Consider the following 21,303-nt stretch of genomic DNA (forward strand, 5'->3'; position numbering starts at 1 on the left):
CATTAAATGCTCCCCAAATCCTCTCATATTTGTCAAGTTGCTCCTTTGCTTTAAAGGACACCCTCTTTCTCCTGGATAGCAGGCACAAACCTTGCAACCAATCCTGTTTTGTACCTGCCGTTGTTTTCCTTTCAACTGGTACCCATTTTTCTCCCTAGGCATCTCACTTATCAGGTCTGTTGGGGGTTGTATCAGCCATAGTGAGTTTGTGGTCATCACTTGTGCATACTCAGTCTTGGGTTTTCTTGTAGGTTCATCTATTAAGGTCCAACACCACCTCAACCATTGTCTAGGTACTTAGAGAATTATCTGATTGTCTAAATAACTCCATATTGCCTGATTGCTTCTAATCACACTATGTTTTCTTTGCAGCATTGGTTATTGGCGGTGTGTGTTCTCCCGCTCTTTTAGGCGATAGACATCTCTGCTGGTTTTTACTCAAAAAAACAGTTTACTTTTTACGGCAGAGAGGTACATCGTAGAAAAGAGCCCCTCTTACAGGAAGCCTGAATCACAGAATTCAGGGGAGCTGGAATCCTGGAGGCTGAACCCGAACCTGTTAAATCCTCCCTCCACGAGGTCGTCTTACCCAGGCTCCAATCAGCATACGCAGCGGTGAGTAACACTGCCCTGAAACCAGACTGGTGGTCATGGAGGCGTCTTGGAGGACAAAAACAGATTTCTCACCACATGCGCTGCTCCAACCAGGTGTTCTTGATCCCCGTGGGTCGCCAAAGCCAACTCGTATTGTCCATCTTCAGCCAGTTAATCATGGTTGCTCAGCCTCTCCCTCTTGCGTTAATGGACTACCAAGCGAACTCTTTCCTCCAGATCTGCCATTTGGCAGCCTGCAAACTCAACCAAACTAACTGCTGGGTGTGTGCCCATATGCCTCCCCATCAGGGCGCAGAGTTCCCGCTCCAAGCCGTACCTGCCAGCTTCTTTGAACTATTCTTCCACCATCCCAGAAAGGCCAGTGCACACTTGGAAAAGCAGTGCGAAAGGTGCGGTACAAGGACACCATCACTGTGCGCTTCAAGCGGGAAAGAAGGGGCAGACGATGTGGGGACCAGATGGCAGTCCACCGCGCTCCAGTCGCACAAGCGCCCCAGTCTATGCAACAAAATGGAAATCCTCTCCCTGTGAGACTGCCTTCTACCTTACATTGCCTGCCAGGTAAGGAAGATAGCCTTGCCTGAGGGCCAGCCAACAGACACCTGGTTGGCACCTCAAGAACTCTTCTAGATCTGGTCACCAAAGAAAGGCATCATGGTAAGATCCGAAATGCCTGTGACCAACAAGCCCATGACCCAATGAACACCTACACTCCTCTGATGGACGCACAGCTGTATGGCACCACATTAATACCCCAGGTGGGTGTCATGAGAGTATGTTGGGCTAAATATCAGTTGCAAGCAATTCTGGAAGTGGTGGGGAATGAAACCTCTGTCTCACTGTGAACATTGGACACCGAGCAGAGGGAGTTGAGAAAACTAGCTCCCAAATAACCACAACATGATATTGGCTTCCCATGGCGGAGTGGATGCACTTATTGGATTAGAGCAGTTTGTATGTATGCGTTTCAGACTCCTCTGCTGAATTCTTTCACCATGGCGCCCACATCACTTCCTTGGGGCCACCCCCAAGGATACAGCCAAAGACTTTCTGAATGGAATAAAAGACTGGTTCAGCTTCTTCTGGGGGAAACTGCTTTCATATATTCTTTATGCTGTTGAGAGATGCGAGGGGTTGCTTGCACTATTTGTCATCTGCAAACTACTCTGGTGCTTCTTATCAAACTGTTGTCAAATCTCTGGACACTACTTAACCATGGCTGATATCTCCTTCGCATCCTGGAATCCAGTCTCAAACCAAGAACTTTCCGAATTGAGGAGTGATGCTGGTCACCAGCCCAGTTGACATGGCCCCTTTTGGGACCAGAGGGGGGGCTGTGGAAATGGCAGTTTCTATGTCCCTTTTCATTTGCAATGTAGTACATGACAATTTCCCCACTGTATTCAATGTATTCCACAACTTAATTTTCCAAAGTATTGGGTGACTTCTTTTTCCCCAAATGTATTTTCCTCTGTGTCCCCTGAACTGTGTGAGGGTTGTTGACCCATGCCATGATCCCTCTAAGAACCGGTTCTACCCGTTGCTCAGCTGCAGCCTGGAAAACCTTTCAACTCTTCCTCCCACTCGCCCCACCCTATAATTTCAATCTCCCCTTTGTCCTGGCATGAAGCCTCTCTGAGCCCTGCAAAACGAGTTCCACTTGTGTCCATCATGGGTGGGGGGCTCTGGAAAGCCACTCGTACCTATAATTTCAACTCTCCTGACCTCGGAATCACACAGAATACCTGAAAATGTATGTCCAGCCCTACATCCCATCTCCCCTAGAAACCAAATAGAACTTGTCCTGGCGACAACCAAACAAACCAGTTGCCTTGTCTCCCCTTCCCTGAAGACCACACACATGAAAACATATCCCTGGCAACCATGTGTTCCTGGGTGGGAGTGACAGCCATATATAAAAGTCCTGTGGAGAGAGAACAGTGGGCTCTTCTGCTTGGTTGCTGGCTGTGGTGTGCTGACAGGGGCAGCAGAGCTGAGGAGGCCCCTTCAACAGGTACCATTGTCTTAGTCTCCATCCATCCTCCTTTTTTCCTCCTCACCCTGCTCTATATTTCCTGCAGTAGGGCTCCTGGCCCGTCTGCTTCCCCGTCTGTCCCTCTATACCCCTCTCTGCCTGCCCCACGTCTCTCCCCAAGTCGCTCTCCCTGTGTCTGTGTCTCTTTGTGCCTGCCGATCTCTTTTCCCCCCCCTCACATCTCTACCAGCTCCCTTCACCAACTCTTCTCTTTCTCCTTGGGGTTCCGTCTCCCCCTTGCATACAAAAAGGTACTCCCCAGGCCCCGGGTTCTATGCCAGTGGGTGTACCCAACTAGTGCAATGCATCTAATTCCATCCTGCTGACCATTAGGTTACTCGTCTTCCTGTAATAAATCTGTTTGTTTCTGTGCCTTCATTGTGTTGCCTCTTTACCATGTGACCTGCCTGTTATTACCAGACGTGGGACCCAGTCCTGCTGTGTACACAACACAACCCCACCGGGTCTGTTGACACCCTGGTCCAGAACTGGGGCCTACATTTGGGCCTGACTCCCACTTCCAAAGTACTGCCGAGCACCACCCACTGCAGTGTTTACCCATCAAGGTACGTTGCTGGTCTTCTCCACTTGCACCATCATGCTTTTCCATATCCTCATCCCGCTCCTAGCCATTCCGGAACTACATTTACTCTCTTGCATGCCCCTCCGACCCCCCATCTTCCTCACCTCTCCATGAGTGGACTTTTGTTGCTTCACCTTCAGCCAAAGGCCATTACAACCAAAAGGAAACACCATAATGCCTCTTTTCCCTACATCTCCTTCTGCTCCTCCACTGAACTCACTGAGACTCTGGAATATCCAGTCGCTCTGTAACTAAACCGTTCTTAGTGACTGCTTCACCTCCCACCATCATTCACTAATGGATGACCCCACCCACATGACACAAACGATTGCACAATGTCCAATACCTTTTTGGTCTCCTGATCAAACAAAGCCATTCCTATCAGTCACTTTGCACGAACTCTTGGATTTGTCTTCGACTATTCTCTTTGAGGACCATATTTCTTAAGTATCTCACTCTTGCCTCTATCCTTTTTACAACATTTCTAAAGCTCAACCATTTCTCTACTTGAAAGCAATTAAACTCTCACTTCCTCTTGACTTTTATGTCCTGACTTCTGCTCTGCATTACTAATTCCACTTCCTCACTATCAGCTCCCACCACCCCTCCCCAGTCCCCACATCTCCCGAGATCTATTTAAATCTACTGTTTGTACTTATTTTCGTCCTTCGAGTTGTACGCTTATCCCCTCTTCACTTAAATCTCTTTCCTGCTTTACCTTTGGCTCACACTTGCTCTATTATTAGTTAAATGTATTCATGGCCTGCGCTCCCACTCTTTTCCCTTATTTCTAAGTATGCTCCAAACTGTTCTATTTGGTCTGAATCTATTCATTTTCCCTGTGCCCCACCCCGCTTTCGTGCCCTCTCATTATTGCCACCTAAACATTAAAACTGTTTACACCCATCTATCCCTCCAGTCCTTAAACACTTTTTCCTTTCGTACTGCTCTTAAAAGTACATACCTTATTTGAATCAATTATTGTTTTCCCCAATTTAATTTGTACCGTTATTCTCATGTAAAGCACTATACAAATCAATAAATACAAATCTGCCCAAGACTTTCGGCTCCCTTCTTTTAAAAAACCTCCCTGTTCAACGTCCCACACAAATTCCTCTTACTATCACCCTCATCTACCAGCCAGCCCCCTGGTATCCTCACTCTAATCCCTGATCTGGACTACTCTTCTTGATCTTTTCTTACTTAAGTCTGCTGTACTCCTGAGGAACTTCCACCTCCCTAGTTATGATCAAACCGCACAATATCCAGCTGGACCCAACCTTCAGACCAATGCCTGGCTGCCCTTCAGAACCTGTCAACTCATTCTTGTATGCCCCCTCAACTATTTCACCTTTACTCATGAATCTTTATTGCCTGAACACTTGTCTACTCTCGAATGTCTTCATCCTTCCTCCACGCTTCCTGCTAAAATGACTAAGGAAAAAAAAACCTTAAAATATTCAAACCCTCTTTTCTAGATAAAGTAAGGACTTCACTTCAGTATGTCCCCCTTCCTCTTCCAGACTCCACTGAATTGGCCTTTCTGAAGTTGAGTTTGTCACTGGTATCTCCCACTTCGAGCACCTCCTTTGTCCTCCCCCCTTCCCCTGTCTCATACACACAGACCCTCCCACCTCTGGGTGTGCATACACAGCTGGCAAAAAAACCTCTCAACTCATTGCTTTCACTCCCAACTGCCCTCATCTCTCCACTACCATCACCCGGCTAACCTGGCACCTAGCCTCTGGTCTACCATCACATTGCATAAACTGACACCAACCTTCTGGTCTGATATCCTCTCCTGTGACCCTACTTACTCCTTTGCCATACAGTCAATGAGAAGGCACCCGCGACCAGCTCCCACCTCTGCTCTTCTACTTCTCCGGATCATCACACCCATCTGGAAGAAAGCCACTGCTGACCCCAAAAACCAAGCACAATACTGACCAGTCCCCCCACCTTTCCATCTATGGGATACTGGAATATATACTGCATACCACTTCCACAGTCTCCGGGAGCTCCAGCGGATCTGAAAGAGAGGGGTGTCGGTTACGTTAGGGTGGAGAGGAGGGAAATGCAAGATAGCCTTGCTGCTGTGTTGAAGTGTGCAGTTCGGTTGTACCTGGTTACTGTGTGTGGGTGTTTCAAGTTTTTGTCGAGCCCATAGATCAGTGGTGGTCAAGCTGTGCCCCCCCCCAGATGCTACTGTGCACAATATCTATGGTCCGAACCTGATAATACTGGCTAGGGCAATTGTGAGCCACATGGTGCCGACCCCTAGCTCAGAAGAATGTGTGTTCAAATGAGAACCTCATGTGCGCATGGTAGTAGGGTGCACTAGCCTTGGATGGTAGTATGTAAGTTTGTTATAGAGGTGCAGAGTTCCATTTTATTATGGGAGGGATGCTAAATGATTGTGTGACATACCTGGTCTGCTTACAATGTGTTTGGGCACAAAGAAAAGTGTTTGTGTTGGGTCTAACAATTCATACCATGGGCTAACAACTACCCTAGGATACTGAGGACCAAAATTCAGGGAGACAACAATTAAACTAGGGCAAACAACTAACTAATCCTTTGAACACTTGAGGTGGTAATGCATCGTTGCTACCAACATTTCTATAAGAATCTTCATTGTCCAAACATCATCAAAACATGGTTGGAGTCGATAATCAACGTATTGGACCCGATTCAAAAGTTTGTCAGTGTGTAGTCTTCAACTGCATCACAGCCTAACTTGAGGCCATGAACTCAGTGGCTCTCTACAATCTGCTACAGCTGACGCCACATAACTACGCTCACCAATATCTTTAACTCCCTTACTATAGCTTAAGCCTGGCCATTAGTCCTCTGCCCTTGTGCGTCTTAGTTTCTATGCCGCCTTGACAGTTCCCACATCAGAATCATTTATATATTGGCTTTCAGGGCAATATACAAGGAGGTGGGTGGGAGCAGTTAATGAAGGCCTCTGTTCTGTTCCAAGAGAACTAGTGATCAGCCAGGCAAGAGATCACCTCACGTGGGTGACTTCCTGCCTGATCACTAGTTCTCTTGGAACAGAGGCCTTCATCAACTGCTCCCACAGCAGCATGACCTTTGGTTCCCTCTTCACACTGTACCGCCTCCTTTCGCAAACTCAGCTCCTCATTGGTCTTCTGATATGACCCCAGCAGATAATACTCCAATCTATTTCTGATTTCACTCCCTAAAATATTCATTTGCATCAGCAACTACTTTGCTGCACCACTACATGAGGCTGTGTTGCTGGATGCTCAAATCCTCCCAACGCCAAGTGATCCCTCTCCCAGACTTAAATGGCACACCCTTCTACCATCACCCCAACCGACACCCCCCTGAGAATTGCGAGCGTTGGATGATGCATCAGCACTATATTGCCTCCATTGCTACGGATGCCAGATGTAATCTTCTGTACAAGGGTCCATCCCCATCTCACCCCATTCACTCTCCCAAAACAACAGCCACCCTAGTCTGCAGCAGGCTGGGTTACTGGTACAGCCTTTGCATGGGATTTCCCCCCAAAAGCCCCCACACGCCTTTGCTACCTGAAAGGAATTGAGCATTTATCCATGAGTCATCTACAACATCCCACAATTTTCTCCCACTTCCACACACTGCCTTTCTGTCGGCATGGGAGAAGGGCAAATTCCTTTGTTTGCTTTAATATATCCGTGGGCAAGGGTGCCAACCTGCGTGAATCCATCTCTTGATGCTCTCCTCATTGTACTGAATGCTTCCAAGCTCTCCTTAACCATCCGTACTGTGCTGCTGCCTCATGGTTTTCGCTCCTGCAACCTGCTAGCTATGCATCCGTGGAATTCAGTACTCATAGAAATTAGACCAGCCAACTGAGCGGCTTTAAGCTTGCCCTAGGTTGGAGCCACAACCTCTTATGGTGCCATCATTCTCCCTACTCACAGCACCAATGATCCTCAAACCTCTGTCGCCTCTGGACACAGTATCTCTATGCATCTAAGACGCTATTTACTGAAGATGCCTTTGATATATGTCAAGAGCTGGCCCCATGTATTCTTTCAGACCTATTCCCCCGTCACCACCACCTGGCTACATGTATCAACTAGTGTATCCTGTCTATGTAAAGCACTCCTGAATGGGACAGTGCTTCATTGCAAAGCACTTTGCATTTTCAATGTCATAAATACAACCTTGGCACTGCAGTTTGCATAGATTTTTCACATGTACCTCTTAGGGAGTGTTTGGGTAGCTTCTTCCTTTCACTCCATTTAGATACTTGTGAAGATAATGCTTACCATATTTTCCTCTTAAAACTACAGCAAAAATCGTAGGAGGATCTTTGTCGGTTTACTGTCAAAGTCATCAGAATTCATCTAACACATGCGAGCAGATGCCCGCACACGCATGAAGACGCAAAAAACGCAAGTGAAAATAATGGCAAATTTTATTGGCATAATCACAAATTTTAAAAGGGAAGCAAAGTTAAATGTTTTACAGAAATAAAGTACACAGAGCCCCAGAGGGGAGATCCAGTCAAGCTTCAGTCTGAGCGCTGCGGGCTAAACTCTTTGGATGCACTGCAAGAGTTTGTTACACAGCGCCGTGAGCTGAGCACATAGGATTAAAAGCCCAATTTACAGGAACCCTAAATATAATCTATTGAGAAAACATGGTAAAAATATAGATATACATATATAATTCATAGCTGTATTAAGTGTCAGGCCGCAGTCTCTAACCCATAGGGCAGTGCCCAGCAAGAGTGCCCGGGGCAAGTGCTTACATTGACTGACCCTACAATTAATGGCCAAAGCGGCAGCCCGGGCTTCAAAAGGCACATAAACACCTTCGACCTCTGGTCTTCACACCACAGAACCAGCAACACCAGGTTCTTACATTTCTGAGATTTGCATACTTTTGAGTTTACATCCGGTAAAACCAGCAAACCTACTGCACCTGTTGTAGCCACACCCCAGAGTCCCAACACCTTTGGTAGAATGATAGATTGCACCTTTCAGAACCAGCAAAGCAATGTAGATAGTGGAACGGCTCTTCGCCATTAGAGGTGCAATGCAACCAGTCCTACACTTCAGAACCAGAAGAACAATAGTACCAGGAGGTATCTGTAATCCAGAACCAGCAAGGCTAGGGTACGGATGTAATCCAGAAAAAAGACATCAACGATTACAGACATAAGCAGCCAGCATACCGATGATTGCAGAAGTTCCATCACACATGGTTCAAGAGGTATCCAGACCAAGCTAACCCATAGTTCTAGCGGTATATATAAATCTATGGCCCGAGAATAGTTTGTTATATTGAAAACCTTTATGGAACGGTCATTATGCCCAACTATGCTAGCCAGAGGGATCCGACCTAAAACCACTACGAGTCAAAAGGTGAACACCTCTGGGTCCAGAAGAAAGGTTGACGATATTTAAGGTTCCAGATATACTCGGAACGAGTCCACTCGTGATTACTGCATCATTCACAAACAGCACACCAATGGTTCAAGAGACATCCAGGCATAAGGTTTTAAGTATTAAGAGTGTGACGGTAGAACCATCCAGGACCAAATTTCCAGCACTGTATAGAGAAGTGGACCATGTGTGGGACAAGAGAAACAGATGTCGAGCAATCAAAGCGCCAGAGCTGCACAGGAATAGAACACACATAGTACCTAGATTATGCTGGACTGCAACTCCATGGTACTAGAGATGGGTGGGAAGAGAACACTGCTGAAGCCACAGGTTTGCAGGACTGGAAACCATAAAGGTACCAGAGGTTAGCAGGAGTAGAACACATTGGCATCGTAGGCTTGCTAAGCTAGAACATCAATGGTTCCATAGGTATGCGGGACAGAAAACCAAAAGGTACTAGTACTTCACGTCTGAACCTTATAATCAGCAGATGGTAAGCGTTAGCGGTGCCACTGTCCGGATTGCTAGTTAACCCAAAAGTGCCAGAAGTAGCCATCTGTTTATAGCCAGGATCATCATCCAGGCCCATTCTACGGTCCAGATGCTAATGCTTAAATGAAGGTGAAGTTACAGCATGAAAGCAGCCCGACACAAACTCTGAAATAAAGCAGGGATGGGGAATTGAGGTTCATATAAACGCAAAGGCAGCAACACTGACAAGAAAAAAATCTTTGGTACAAATTCAGATCTGTTCTCCATCGCCTCCTTCCAGTCTTTCCTCCCCTTCATTTCTTCTCCCATCAGACCTCACTCGCCTCCTTCGCTATCCAGCGCTCTAGCATTCTGGGGTGTGCACCTATGCAGCCAGCGCACCCAGATCCCTTTTTAACCTTTGAGGCTTTGGCAAAAGTCGGGGGAAAGAATACAGCAGTTACAAAAGCAGCGATGGATGGGACCAGTTCACATGTCCATTACAAGAGATAAATGACCCCCCCACTCCCTCATCTTTTCTGGTAGACCCTCCTCCCCTTAGACATGACAATACTGAATGTTAAGAGGTCTGAAGGCAGATCCAGTGACGAGCATTACTGGATCCTAATGTTAGATTTAATATATATATATTTTTTATATAAAAAAGTATCTTTCTTTAAATCACTTCAAAAAGATTTTGCATCAGCATCACAAGTTAATTGCATGGTAGGAAATCAAATCTCATTGTAGAAATGTATCAACTGTTATCAAAGACATCATACAGTGTTAGTTTGACAAGAAGACCCTGGACTGGGATGAGGTCCCAGTCAGTAGAACAGACTTGTTACCAGTAACAGTCAGTAGGAAATGTTATTGCTGTGAGTGGGTAAGGGCAGCCCCGTCTGCAGAAAGCCGATTTAAAAGATTGCATTTTCTTTTCTTTTTTTAAAAAAACACTTTTCAGCTAAAGCAGATTTAAGGCTGTGCCTTTCTAAATCACCACAGAGAACTAGCAGCCTGAGAGCAGAGCCCACTTCTGTCTGCATGCACAAGTTTTTCAGATATAAATTGAGACAAACCTTCCGCATTTTAGGGTGGGAATTGAGAACAGGGTGATAAAAAGCAATGGCACTTATTTATTTCCACCTTAGTGCAGATAGATAGGTCAACACAAACGAGGAGTCCGATAGCTTCGGCGAGAGCCCTCTATAGTACATGGGACTGTTTAGAGGTCACGAGAAAGACTCAATATCACATTTTCGTCTACGAAAAAGTCAGATTCACAATTAACAGAACATTTCCAGTGTTGGCACCTCCGGTCTTAGGGTTTCAATAAGCATTCACGTCCATGGCCAAAGAAACAGGATGAGCAGGGACAGCTAAATCCACAGCCCAGTGTCATGGCCAAGTAAACCGTCAACCGGATACATGGTCAAGCAAACTGGACCAACCAGGTCAATTGGACAGCCAGTATGATGAAAAACAAGAGAAATGTCCAAATAAACAGACATTCACACCCTTGGACCAGTAAACCCATAGTCCGAGTTGTGATCTAGCAAATTTAAGCTTCCATTTCACTGGTCAAACCAACACGATCAAACAATGCCAGGACTACATCAAACGCAATCACCCAAGACCATAAACTAGCTACTTCCATAGAATACTACACAGGCTAGAAAATGCAACATACTGGCAAACAGGTTTCATCAGAAATATGGTAGCAAACCGGTGCTATCAGGCCGTACATTATCAAAGTGAATCCATCAGGGCCATGATCTACCAAACTAGGGCAAATAAGCACCAGCATGGACGAGTCAACTATAACCATCAAATCCATGTCCTAGTTACCCATGCTTGTCTGGGCCACACACTAGTAAATAACGGTCATTAAGGAAGCAATACTGGCAAATTGGCTCAACCTGGCATATCTATATGGCCAAAGACCATAAACCAGTGAAAGTAAGGCCATGGTGTAGCAGACTGGGCTAACAGAACCATGAAATCCAATGCAACTATCTTTGGGAAAGCAATCTGTGATAATTGTCATCATGGCCAAGCCAACATAGGCAAGTAGGATCAGGGCCAATCAAACTGGTAGAATCAGATCCTTTTCATGATAAAGCTGTGGTCAGACCAGTCACACCCACAGCCACGCACGATAAGAACAGATGCCAAGTCTTAAACTGAGGGTCAATGGGAAACCGGCCCAGCGGGTACAAAAGGCTCTGGAAAAGGTAAAATGAGTATGGGTGGAAAACATAACCCCCTTTCAGAGCAGTGTGAAGAGATCCATGTGTTTAATGGGAGGGGTGGCGCCTCCATTCACCTTAAACCCAGACTTCCAGGACTACCTACACAGGGAACCATGGAAGGGGATTCATCAGGGTTCTGAGATTGGCAGAGATAATTAATCTCCGCCACAAAAATGATTGAGTGTAAAACCAAGGCCACTGAGAAGATTCCCAAAGCTATGCACGATTGACTCCCCAGACTTAAAGGTAACAGACTCCTTACTGTTCCCAAATGCAAATGTCAACCGCATATTGAGAGAACAATGCAGTTTATCGCTCCTTAATCTTGGTGGGGAGTTTTCTTTATCAATAAGAAAATAATGAACTCAATGATAACACTCTGACTCTCTCCACTACCACCCAGTAAAAACAGGAGAGGTATTTCCAGTTAAAAGGTCAGACACACACACACCCTCTGTGCACCTGTCCATGCATATTCTCCCCAGGCATCCCTCCTAAGGCAGCAAGGCCACGGTGTAGACCTGTGAGAGGATCTGCCCTTCTTAGGACAGAAGAGCGATGCTCCGGGCCTACCATACACCTCAGGCCCTAAGAAAAGAGCTTTGGGAAGCAGTATTGACAGTAAGGCTTCTCATTCTGCTCCTTGAAGGTTCCTTTGTTTAGCTGCTTCAGGCAGTAAGCACAGACAAAGTGTTCAGGGTGAAACTTCTTGCCCATGGCCGTGATGCAGCGTCCAGTGATGGGCTTCTGACAGCCAGAGCAGAGTGAGCCGCGGCGTTCGTGGTAATGCACTTCACAGTAAGGTTGGCCATCATGTTCAAAGAAGCTTCCATTAATGAATGGTGTGAAGCACTCCTAAAACAAAAAAAGAAAGATGAGCCTCAAACACAGGAGAGGTTGTGATGCTACAATCAGTACATGCAGTCACAGCATCTCCAAGGGTCGTACACCAAGGATCCCAAATAAACCATATACTATGGGAAGGATATTATTTTGGGGTTGCCAGAGGTAGCAACTGCTAGTCATGCCTCCCTTCTTGCGACGTCTGGTACTTGCTTTTCAACCCCTGGGGCAAAGGAGAAGGAAGTGAATGGCCAGTGCAATCAGGTGGTTCAAAGCAGGGTGGAAGCATTGGAGAGGATTTTGCAAGTTAAATGTTGTGAGATTGTGTTTATTCTGTTCTTGAGTTGAGTGGTGCCTGGCAGTGCAGAAGGGATCTAATGTGAATATGGTGAAAAATAAAAGAATAACTATAACAATAAGTTATAACAGTGTTTGAGACAACTTTCTGGTAAGGGTAGCTTTCAGGGGTATTCCATGCATTCTATTAATGACACAAATATCCAGAAAGGTAAAAGTGAAAAAGAGAGCCGATATTAGAGCATGTTATAGAGCTAGAACTACTTACTCCTTTTTCTATAAGCAAATAGAAAAACCATGCTAGAATATAAGAGATCACTTAAATCAATTAGGCGCGAAACACACATTAAAACAAACCAGGAGATGATCGAATCTAGGGTTGGAAATGATGCGCCCAACTTTTGGTCAATGATGGGGAATGTCACAAAGAAAACGCTCCAAACAGCAGGGGATTGTCAGATCAAGGCTCAGGTCTGGGAGCAATACCTATGGGAAAAGTATTCCCTCCCAATAAATGATGAGGCCTATGATTTTGAAGGAAATGTGTCACAAAAAGCAAAGGTATGTCCCTGGGACATTAAGGATGTCCGTTGGGCTATAGGGAAAGCTAAAACCTCAAGAGCGGCAGGGCCGGATAATAGCCATCAACTAATCATTACAAATGATGTGGAGCTTTGGGCTCCTCCTCTCTGGGACCTCTAAACATATGTGTCTCTCATTCCGGGTTCCAGACACTTGGAAACCATCCCTTATTATCCCTATTCATAAAAAGGGGATAGACAAAATCCAAGGAATTTAAGGTCTATTGCTTTACTCTACTAGCAAAATCTAAGGCACCTTATTGATAAAAGAACTTAAAACCCAGATTACCAAATTCAAACTACTAACTGAATATCAAGTGGGATTTCGCTCAGGGATGCGTACTCCCTCCCCCCCTAAACACCTGTACTATGGCACATATGTGGGCAGCCATGAATAAATATACACTGGGGCTTGTCTACATGGCATCCATTTACCTGTCACATGAGTTTGACACGGTCACCAGAGGACGTTATGGTCGAAGCTTGTGGCAATAGGAATTCCTCTCAACTTAGTGCGGCTGCTCGCAGTCCTCCACACTGATCCTACGGTGAGAGTCAGATTGGACAGGGAGGGGGCTATGACGGCCCCTGTCAAGACATCAGTTCGGCTGAGACAGGGATGTGTGGTAGCCCCCACCCTCTACAATCTTTATGCATCAGATTTTCGAAAAATATGGAAGGGGGGGCCCTCACAAATCCAATAAGGCTGGGTACAGGGTATCCGGTAATAAAATCGAAGCAAAAATGATGCTGGTAAAAAAAATTTTTAAAAAAAATTGCGGCCAAAATGCTGTGGTTTGACCCGGTAAACGTGTACCCCATTATACCATTTAAGGGGAGCTGGGGTTGCGGGGTTGTCCCCCGATCCCGTTAAATGGTATAATGGGTCCAGGGGTTGCAGGGGTGTCCCCCGCATCCTTTACATGATTGTGGCACAAAACACCACAGCATTTTTGCCGCAATATTTTGTATTCACGGCCATTTTTGCATCGATTTTAAGACATGGAACAGGGTACAGTAACCCTCGACGGGTTAGCTTTCGCAGATAATATAGTTCTCTTTGATCCCACCCCAGTCGGTCTGCAGCGGAAGTTTACAATGGTCCACACTTATGCGGTAGAAAATCTAGAAATAAATTGGCAAAAAGCGAGAGTATAGATCTTCGACAATGCGAACTCCAAAAATTATGATCTGGTGCGTAGGGGGATGAACGATTAGAGAGTAAATTCACCGACGTACCTGGAGTATGAGGTTGCAAATACTATTTCCATGCAATGTGGGATTCAACACATTAATGCCAAATTTAGCCGCTTCAAACAAAAATGAAAATGCATATATGCCCAGCTATGCCATTTTACCCTGAACTCATTCATTCAGTTCTAACTGTTACAAGTGGAGCCTACTATACTCTATGGCCTAGATATCAACTTAAATGATTTGGATGATAGGCAAAATACTACACAGGGCATGCTATGGAAAAAGACACTGGGCTTAGCAACCTCACTACCAGACACAGTGGTAAGACATGAGTTTGGGCTCATATCTTTGTCCATCAGAGCAAAATGGAGGAGGTTATTAAATTACGTTAAGTTGCTTAACCCGCCTGCTCAATCACTGTATGAAGGATGGGGATGAAGAACAAAACCGCGATTCTGGTTCGACAATTACAAAAACTAAAACATCAAATGCATGAACTCTTGGTTGAGATAGGTTCCTCCAAAGAAGAGCTGGCGATAAACCCCTTTAAGGTAAAAAATAAAAATGTATTATTTCAATACGATTGGCCAATAACCAAAGACTAGTTGGCTAAATATAAACTTTGCAAGGAATATGCAAAGCTTAATAATAAAAGGGAACAGCTTGCAAAATACCTACTCATCTTTCCATGTACAAAATTGCAGTGTCCGTCTCTCCGCTGACGATTAAATCAGTTGCCGACTCTGGAGGGAATGAGAGGATCAACTGATGTGGGGGAAAACATAGGCTGTAGGCTTTGTGGTAGGAGTGATATGATAGAAACCACACAACATCTGGTGATGGGTTGTATGGCTGTGAAAGAAGCCAGAGTTAAATATGTGGGTATTGCTGTAGGATATAAAGCCTTGTGGTGCAGCCTCTGGAGAGGGGATCTACAGAGCCTGATTTTGGCCCTCTGCAGTCTGCTCTCCAGAATACTGGGAACATTGGAACACTCAAAATTGGGTGAAGATGAGTGAATGCTGGAGATCAAAATGGATTTTTAATAATATGAATATGTTTTCTTGATATTTTACTTTTTCATTTCCTTATGTTTGTAGAAGGTATTTCTTAATTTTCTCCTTTAATCTTGGATGCTTTGCTTTCCTCCATACTTTGCTTTATCCTGTTTTAATAGGTTTAACTGTGGGATTTTGATTGTTTTTTTCTGTGAAAGGTTCCTACTTGCTTGCTTGTGGGAATCAAAACGCAATATAAAATAATAAAAATAAAAGTGTCTGAAGCCCTCCGCCGTCCCTTACACTCCTGTGGTGTCCATTACATGATGTACTGATAATGCCAGATATTTGCTAGGACTGAAGTATGTAAGGAAGTATAAAATGTCAGTCTTTTAAAACAAACATGTCATAATTATGCACGTGCACTATACGCAAACGAAATATATAACTTAACCAAATAAATCACAATAGAATAGTCAAGACATACACGAGAGAAAAAAATCATGACCATTTGCATATTTTTGCCAAACGAATTATACATCTTTTGGGGTTTTAGCTTCATATTTGGTTAGAGATCCTTTGGCAGATGGGGGGGTTGGAAGGTCTGGAGCGTGCGTGTGGGTGGGGAGGGTGGGGGAAGAGGGTGTGATTTGTTTTCAATGGGACTCTCTTCTGTAAGCAGAGAAGTTGGCACTGTAACAAGTTGAGGACCAGAAGGGTTTGGCGGGTATGGGGCAGAGTAGAAGTTGGCTACGGGGTGAAGGCCAACGTGGCCTCCAAAACCACCCTGAGGAATTGCAGCCCAAACCCAATGAATACAGCAACTCCTTCCTGAACGTAGCACCTGAAACTGCGCTCACATCGTGTCATGGCACATGTTATAATGCCTAGACAGGATCTGGCAATGGGCATCAGCATTTTGCAGATGCCCTTCTGGGCAATGTTAGTTCACCGTTTCTGAGGGCAGTGCTGTCTTTTTTATTATCATACATTTTTATCGAATTACATACGACTACAGTAAGAAATTCTGCTAAAGTATAGACATCAGATATCCCAATCTTTCACTCCGCTACAGATCCAGCAAAATATGAACTCTCTACTCATCATTCACACATGTCAAAGTCCTAGAAGGATAATGGGGAGAATTTAAGTTCATTTAGTCACCTGGTCACCCTCCGAATTTGGGCCCATGTCCCTGCCTGGTGCAGCTTCAATCCTGCAGTGCTTCTTGGCTCCCCCGCACTTGTGGTCTGTATCTGTAACCCTATAGTCCCCTCTCTTGCACTTATTCGCCACGCGTTGGCTGCGTTTTTCTCCTTTGTCCCGCACTTCTCCCTCCTTCCCCCACCCTTGGCACTTCTCCCCGCCCCTTCCCTGCGCAATCTGAATGGCACAAGGCCTAGTAAGATCGCTGTGTTTGTCTTCCCTTTTTGTTCCCCCTCCTTCGCGCCTAGAAACACTTGTGTATAAGCACGTTATAAATGCCATATCATATAATGAATGGATACATCTTGGAAACAAATACTCCGATCACCTAGTATTGTACTGTACTCGTCACTTCTATAGTGCCTTTTACCATCATTATAGTCTCGATACGCGATTAGTGGGAACACCCTCGGAGGACCTTCGTCCAGAGTGTTGGTGATCAAGGAGTACGATTAGGATGCGTGTGTGCATTTAGCCAATAGGGCTTAGCAGGCCTGGCCAAGCACTGGTAGAGAGCAGTAAATATATTTAAAACATATTAAACATTTCAAAACTCGCATCAAGCGCTATGGCACACCACAGTTAAGTTGAAATGTTGCTTCGCCGTTCTTAATGTTCACAATTGGCTCCAAAAGGGGCCTAGATAAGGGTAGACAGTGCAGTCTTGATGATCTGATGTTCCTTCCTGTGACCCCGAGACAGTGGGTGGGCACTTCTAAGTCTTCCTCTCAAACTCCACATATGTAACAAAGTGAGTGTGGAGTGGCAACGGGGACAGTGATCTTTCCGAACCGCTAGCTCGCACCTCTTCCCGCTGGCTCGCACCTCTTCCCGCTGGCTCGCACCTCTTCCCGCTGGCTCGCACCTCTTCCCGCTGGCTCGCACCTCTTCCCGCTGGCTCGCACCTCTTCCCGCTGGCTCGCACCTCTTCCGTGGAGGGCAATTGTACCTTCAAGTTCCCCAGTACATCCAGGGCCTTTACATCTTTGAAGAACGTACCAATTTGCTGGGTGCTATTTTAACTTGAGTTAAAAGTGCACAAAAAACGTGAAGTGCACTCTTGCAACTGGATAACGTGGTGCACGGTAAACTGTAAATAATCAATATCTGCTTAATAATGCTTAAGAGGTTGGATCAGTCACCCAGCAGTGAAAAATAACATTAAACATTGTACAGAAAAGAACTTGCGGCTGAAAAGAAAGGGAAGATGTAACGTATTGAGTGCAGCATAGTACAGTTTTGGGAGGGGCTATGGAGGCTGTCAAATTAAACGTTTTTAATCAGAGCCGATCAGCACCCCACAAATCTACAATACAGATTTGTCACATTCAATGTGATCCCATTCAACGGGTTGAGTATATAAACCAGGTTAAGGGGCTGCCCGCACTGCCTGTATGGAGCATCAAAAAAGAGATGGGAAATAGAAGCCCAAGCGATGATATCAGCAGCTCCAAATCAACACTAATTATGCTTTAAATAATGCAAGTCTGTTCAAAATACCTATTGGGAATTACTACCAGAGTCAGAGGTAAGTTAAAAGAAAAAAAAATCGAAAATCAAAAAGAAGAGATGTGTCGGGAGAGAAACATTTTGTACATATGTGCTTTCCAATAGTTAAGCAATTAAAAGGGGTAAACAAATAAACAGAGCGCGAGCACCGGGTTCAACTGCAGCTGTCGAGAGGAATTCAACACAGGGACCTGAAACACATCGAGAGGCTACAAGGCAAATAATCAGCACAGCGTCCGTTTGCTGTGCTTGCTGAGACTCTTACAATGGCGAAAACGACTTCCATGGTTGAGGAATCAGCGGGCTGTAATCATTTCGAAATGACGAAAGTAATGAAGGGATCCCTTACACGCCTACATTTTGGTCAGAGTATCGTAGAGGGTAGCAGTGATTTTCTCCATGGCGCTTTGGCCCACCGCATATGGAGCAAAGGGGCGTCGGCCTTCTTCCAATTTTGATCGATGGTGAGTTTAGCTGCAGTAAGCATATGCTTCGATGAAACAGATTGAGGGGCACCAATGGTAAACATTTCCTATTTGTCTATATCACCCAATAAGATTACCAAAGAATCTAAGGGAAGCTGAATGCCCACAAACTTTTGGATTAGAGTAACAGTTGCCCAATACGGTTTAATTACGTGACAACGACACCATATGTGAGCCATGGATCCAACCTCCGGGCAGCCTCTCCAACACTGGGGGGAACTAGGGGATATATAGTATGTAAACTGTCAGGTGTTAGATACCGTCGATAAATGATTTTTGTAAGAGCTCTCCAATATAGTGGTACATATAGATGCTCTAGAGGGCTTCCTCCATATTATTTCCCATGATGTAATTGGAATTTTGACACCCATCTCTGTCTCCATCTTCTCATCTGTATCTTCCGTTAAAAGTTATATGTTAGAAACCTTTTGACAAGAGACGTTAAACGATACCAGCTTCGCAAAAGGCATCGGGTCCCTTCCACCTCTATTTTTGGTCTCAGGGCGAGATGCCCAGTGTCTGAGTTGTATATAGTGAAATCTTTCAGTCAGGCGACGTGAACGTCATTTTACATTGCGTAAAAGGTGGAGCGGGGTCCCCTCATTATATAATTGACCTAAATCACAAGACGGCTATAGGCCTGTATACCGAGCATTCCTGTGGATCTTTCCCAGGCTTGAGTAAAAGGGTAAGAATTGAGATCGCCATAGGAAAGGTTACACTGCTGGTCACCAGAAAATTGTTAAATAGCTTTGTAAGGTAGCCTGTACATTTTTATAAAAAGCTATGAAAACCCAATCCTGGCCTGGGGATGTCCAAAAGGAAGTAGTTTAATGACATGAAGAACCTCTCCTCAATAGAGCGCTCCACCTACAACCTGTCCTCTGTCAAGAGAACTGGACGGGGTAAATACTAGAGATAGTGTTGCTGTTGCACAACATCTTAAGTTTTCTGCCCAAAATCAAGAGATGTAATAATCTGTGAGAATGTTACAGTTGCATCATCAAAGCGAAGTTCACCATTGGGGCCCTAGACAATTTATATGGTTTCTGGTCAGGTGGTGTTGCAACTTACAAGCAAATATCATATTTTCTTTGTTACTCTTCGAGTAGTAAAACTGCTTAGTCCGCAAGAGGTATTTCGTCGCCTCTCACGCGAGTAGGTTTTCCAACTTCCCTCTGGCAGTTCTTAAACTTAAATGACAAGCCTGCCCATTTATGCTCCAGCTCCAGAGCCTGAGCCTCAAGGGCAGAGATCTGTGTGTGCAATAATATACAATGCGCAGCAGCTAGGCTAATAAAATCACCCCGAATTACAGCTTTACACGCCTCGCACAGATTTCAGGGCTACCTCCCCAGTATCCTTAATTTGAAACTACTGGACATCCCTAATTTTCTCCTCTATAAGAGGGTCCCGCAGTAGAACATCATTGAGATGTCAAAAATGGGGCTATAATCCCAGTCAGTCGGATGTAGGTGTCGCCAGGTGTCCACCGCCAACCGCAAGCCCAAATTCTAGACCCCCTACCCCGAGAAAGTGATGCTGAAGAATGAATACATGCTGAGGAGGGCACCAAGGAGCAATCTTTTATTGGATCTATTACAGTGTTTCAATCGCCCCTCTAAAAGTAGCTTACCTTCTGCAGAATGAGCTATGGATGAAAAGAGGTGGTCAGAAGAACATGTTACTTACCAACTGGTAACGTTCTTTCGATTGGATGTTTCTCCAACATATTCCACATCTTTGACATGTAATGTCCACAGCTGTGTACTTCGGAAACTTTTCCGGCAGAGGGCCTGCGTTGATGACGTCGAGTCGAGATCCCTCGAAGGCCTCCGACGAGGACGGCGTCACTGGATGTTATAAATAGGACGCACGGCGCCTGTAGCCTCAGTTCATGTTTTTTCCCCCATAAGGTGTGGCACCAATCCAATGCCTGCTTGACTGCACATAGCCTTGCGGAAACCTAAGCTGCAATCGCATAGGAAATTCTCCAGAGGGGCAGGCTGGGAGGGCGATGTGGAATATGTTGGAAGAACATCCAATCGAAAGAACATTACCAGTTGGTAAGTAACTTGTTCTTCGAATGGATTGTGTCTGCCAAAGTTGTCCACATGTTTGACAGACTCCCAAAGCAGTACCAGAAAATGGGAGGGAAAAGAATTTAGAGTACCCAATCAAATGGCAGAATAAAGAACCGCCTTACCAAAAGCCATATCTTGACCATGGATCGTATCCAGGGAATAATGTTTAACAAAGGTGTGGATAGAAGCCCATGTGGCTGCATCACAAATATTCCTAATAGGAACTCCCCGTTGGACGGCTGTGGAAGTAGCCACGCCCCTAGTGGAGTGAGCTCACAACCCGTCAGGAGGCTCCTTGCCCACCAATCTGTAACATTCAGTAATGGTGAGTATAATCCACCTGGACAAGGTCTGTTTGATAACAGCCTGGCCCAATTGGTGTCCAGCATACCCCACAAAGAGTTGATCGTCCACTCTGACCCTGGACATCCTAGAAATATAAAAGCTCAGATCCCTCCTAGGATCCAACCTATGGAGTCGCTCCTCTTCCTTACCAGTATGAGGAGGAGGATAGAAAGAAGGAAGAACCACTTTCTGGCTCAAACGAAATTCAGATACTACCTTAGCTAGAAAGGAAGGATGTACCCTTAGAACAACCCTGTCCTTGTGGAACACAGTAAAGCGGCTTAGATGAAAGTGCCTGCAATTCATTCACTCTGCGAGCAGAAGTTACCACAACCAAGAACACTGTCTTGAAGGACAATAACCTCAAAGGACAAGTGTGCAAAGGCTCAGA

At 45.2% G+C, this 21,303-nt stretch overlaps 1 protein-coding gene across 6 annotated transcripts in view; it reads right to left on the reverse strand.

Annotated features, from left to right (window-relative positions):
• Nucleotides 1–7,653: 7,653 nt before the first annotated feature.
• PXN (paxillin) overlaps nt 7,654–21,303 on the reverse strand; it is a 321,226-nt gene continuing 307,576 nt past the window's right edge. For all 6 annotated transcript variants that reach the window (XM_069619738.1, XM_069619743.1, XM_069619742.1 and 3 more), the window contains one exon: nt 7,654–12,222. In XM_069619738.1, the coding sequence (XP_069475839.1) occupies nt 11,956–12,222 (267 nt within the window). In that variant the 3' untranslated portion in view covers nt 7,654–11,955. The remainder of the gene's footprint in view (nt 12,223–21,303) is intronic.

This window comes from Ambystoma mexicanum, chromosome 10, assembly GCF_040938575.1.
Source record: "Ambystoma mexicanum isolate Mex_15411 chromosome 10, UKY_AmexF1_1, whole genome shotgun sequence".
NCBI lineage: Eukaryota > Metazoa > Chordata > Amphibia > Caudata > Ambystomatidae > Ambystoma > Ambystoma mexicanum.